Here is a 3,877-nt window from a genome sequence, read left to right as displayed (position 1 = left end):
CGCAGCGCTGGAGCATCCCCACCCTGATCCAGCGCCGCCATTCAGCGGGGTGAAAACAGCATTTATTGGGCAAAACCCGACTACTAGGAAAAAAAAATAACACAAAAAACACACAGCAAAAAAAAAAATAACAAAGAAATAAAAGGGTCTGGGGATGGGTGGGGTCTTTTGGGGCAAAACTATGGCGTTTTGGGGGGAGGGGGGTGCAATGAAAAACGAAATTCAAAATAAAGCAGCCATCGCTTCCTGGAGAAGAGCGGGCGCGCGCGGGGCCGGCTCGCGATTCCTAACGGAGGTTTTGGGGCTGGGGCTCTGGGGGGGGCAATTTGGGGGGTTGGGTTGACTTTTTTGGCCATGGCAGATCCACCTCCAAATGGGTGCCGCGGGGCCGGCTAGATCTCGTTGTGCTCGCTGAGGTCGCCGGCCGTGTCGTACTCACTGGAGCGGGGCGACATGCCCAGGTACTGCTTCAGGAACTCGCTAAACCTCTTCTGGTTGTTCCACTTCCTCGCCGACTTGCGCACCCCGATGAAGCCCCCGTACCGCTTCTGCACCCCTCGGGCCGCCGGCCACGAGCCCCTCGTCCCCCTGGGGAAGCCACCGCCGAGCCGCCGGGAAATGTCCTCGTCCCGCGACGGGAAAGCGCCCGGCGCCGTCCCCGCGCCTCCGTCTTCGGCGTCCCGCCGCCTCAGCAGCTCGCTTACCTGCAGCGGGCTCGCCGCCTCCGCCGGCCCCACGGCCCCAAAAACGCCGGCCCCGGTGGCCCCCGGCCTCGGGGAGGCTCGGTTGGAGGCGGCGCACATCTCCCAGGTGGCCCGCGGCACGGCCTCGCCTTCGCACTCCAGGATGCAGACCTGCGCGGGGAGACACGGGGACGGGTTTCGGGTCAGAAAGCCCAGAAGGGTTTGGGTTGGAAGGGAGCTCAAGGGTCAACAAATTCCAGCAGCTATGGGGGCTGCCAGGGAGGGGGCACTCACGGATCCTTAAGGGATTTCCTAACATCTAACCCAAACCCACCTTCTTTCAGCCTAAAACCATCGCCCCTTGGGTCCTTGGGCATCCCCAACTTCTATCCCACCTGTCCTACTGGAAGACACCCCAGAAAATCACCAGCAGCTCATCAACGCTTGCCATCCATCATTTGGTCCCAAATCCAGGGTTTTAGCCAACCCCAGGCATCCCAAACCTGATCATCCACTCCCTTTCCCCACTTCTCCACTGCACCCCAAGCTCCGGTCCCGTCCCGTCCCCATCTACACCACCCTTGCCCATGGCCATGTCAAGGGAGGCAGCCCCAAAAGCCTCATAAAAGCCAAGGGAAGCCAGACATCTCCCCGCAGACAGCTCTCGGGGTGGCTAAGCATGACTTCCCCTCCATAAATCCACGCGGGCTGCTCCCGATGACCTTCGTGTCCTTCGTGTAATGCTTTCCAGGATGACTTTTGGGACCGAGGTGAGGACAAACCAGCCTCAGCCCCAGATCCTCCTTCGTGCCTTCTTTCCCAAGTGCCTTCCCCGTGTCCCCAGGAGCCTGTCCTGCTCACCACATCCCTCCAAAGGCCATCAAGACGTGGCCTTCGGGCCATCAAGAGCGACCTCACCACGCCATCAGGCTTCCTCAGCACCCAAGGGTGCGACCCACCGTGGCCGTGTCTCATCCCCTTGCAAGGGTCCACCAAGACAGGGCACAGAGCCAGCTGGGGAAAGCATCCGGGAGAAACCATCCAGGAGAAGACCCCAAATCAATCAATATCCAGAGAAATTGGGGCTGGAGGGCACGGAAGGAAGGGCTCGTCTTCCTTGGCCTCGTCTTTCCAGCCCAAGCTGGCTTCATGGCGGGCTCTTCCAAATGCTAAACACCAACACGAGGGGACCTCTGGCTGAAACGTGGTCGTGTGCGTCTCAAAGCTTTCAGAAATGGTCATCTGCAAGGCCAAAACCCTTGCAGAACTGCTCTTTGCCATGGGATTGTTGAGTTTGCTGGGTGGGAGGTGCGACAGGTCCCCAGGTGGTGTCCCATGTGGAGCTCAAGCACGTGGCTCTGCAGCAACTCGCAATTTCCATGTCTTCGGATAAAGAGAAAAAAAAAGGAAAAATAATTGTCCCAAAGTGCCTTTGGGTCTCGTTCACCCGCAGCAGTCCTTGTGTGGGTGTCCTGGGCCAAGCCAAGGTCCTACCCCTGGGATCTCCAGACCTTTGTCACCTCCTCCTGCCGATGCTCGGTGTCCCGACCGTGCCCCAGATGGGGACGAAGGATGAAGGACGTTGCATGCAGACAGCAGCTCCAGCTGATAGGCTTGGAGAGGAATCACCCAGGACGTCCAGCTGGAGGTCATCGGTGTCCCACCATCCATCCACAACGCAGCCCCGTGGTCACCTCGGGGTCCTCAGCCCTCGTGCTGCTGCCTTAATTCACGTGGAAACGGCTTCTGCCACCTCGTGGTGTTTTGGAAGTCCTCCAAGCCAGCGCTGACCGATGCTCCTCCGTGTCCAGAGGCAAAAAAATAGCTGGGGAGGCTGCCTCCCACCTTGGGTTGGCATTTACGGTGTCACCGTGGGTTCGCACATCCCTAGGTGGCATCCTGAAGGCCAGTTCCACCAGCTGCCCTGCCCCAAAGTGGCCCCCATGTCCCCAAAGTGTCCCCAAGACATCTTCAAGGAGTCCCTGAGGTGGCCTTGAGGTGTATCCGAGGTGGCCGTGGTGGCCCTGAGATGGACCTCGTGTCCCCAAGGTGTCGCTAGGGTGGTTCTCAGGTGGCCCTGGTAGACCCCAAGTGGCTCTGGTGGCCCCAAAGTGTCCCTGGTGGCCCCAAGGTGGCCCCAAGACATCTTCAAGGAGTCCCTGGTGACCTCGAGATGTCTCCAAGGTGGCCTGAAGGTGTATCTGAGGTGACCCCAAAATAGCCCTCGTGTCTCCTTATTGTCCCCTATGTCCCCTCATTGTCCCCAAGATGTCCCAAACCACCCCATTTCCCCCCCATCCCACTGATCCCCAGCACCAGGGAAGACAGAGCAGGAGGGGAGAGCCCCTTTCCAACCACAAAACAACAATCTGGACCCAAATCACCGCGATCACGCCCCAAATCTTGCCTCTACCGGGACTGAGCAATGGGGTGGCTGCGGCATCTCCACCGAGCCTCAGGTCCCTGCTTTTTTGGGGTCCATTTCCCACCTTTGGGGGCTTCCCCCGTGGTTTATCGGTGTGGAGAGGAGAGCGGCAGCGAGGAGGCGACCGATGCTTCCCCGTGGGCGGCGGGGGAATGGGGAGGGAAGCCAAAATCTCCCGGCCAGAGCCCGGCCATGGCTCAGCGGAGGGGAAAGGGAAGCATCACGGGCAGGGACGGGCTGATTCATCCCTTTGCAGCATGATATTTTCGCCCTCACCGCGTCTCCCCCGGGCTCGACAGCCCCTGTGGATGGCTTTTGGGGGCTTTTTGGGTGCTGGTGGCTCTGGCAGGGTGCGTGGTGGCGATGCCGTGAGCCATAAGGGCAGGAAAGCTGGGGATGAGGGGGGTTTTGGACCCTCCCCAAACCTCCCCATGGCCATCAGAGCTTTGGGGCCAGCACTTTCCGAGCTGCCCCTTCCCTTGGGACCATTTAAGAACAACCCTTAGGCATGGCCACAGCATTTTGGGGTGCCCACGGGGAAGGGCCAACACCACCACCCCCCTCATCGCTCGTCCTTCCCACCCACCCCACGAACCCGGCGCCTTTCCCAAGGACCCCAAACCCCCAACCCGGTACGGGGGGCACTTACGAGGACGTCGAAGCTGTCCCTGTAGAGGTGGCGGTCGCAGCGCAGGCAGTCCCCCCGGCAGTCCCCCCGTGCCCGGGCGAAGAGGCAGAGCAGCAGCAGGTCCCAGAGCACGGCCCTCAT

At 60.5% G+C, this 3,877-nt stretch overlaps 1 protein-coding gene across 1 annotated transcript; it reads right to left on the bottom strand.

Moving 5' to 3' along the window:
- Window positions 1–392: 392 nt before the first annotated feature.
- PNOC (prepronociceptin) lies at window positions 393–3,877 on the bottom strand. Its single transcript, XM_032183663.1, has 2 exons — window positions 3,758–3,877; window positions 393–854 (listed from the first exon to the last, which is right to left on the bottom strand). Exons 1-2 carry the CDS (start codon window positions 3,875–3,877, stop codon window positions 393–395), a joined length of 582 nt encoding a protein of 193 aa, XP_032039554.1.

Source organism: Aythya fuligula, chromosome 3, assembly GCF_009819795.1.
Source record: "Aythya fuligula isolate bAytFul2 chromosome 3, bAytFul2.pri, whole genome shotgun sequence".
Lineage (NCBI taxonomy): Eukaryota > Metazoa > Chordata > Aves > Anseriformes > Anatidae > Aythya > Aythya fuligula.
Note: the sequence above shows the minus strand (reverse complement) of the source record. Positions and strands in the feature narration are given on the sequence as shown.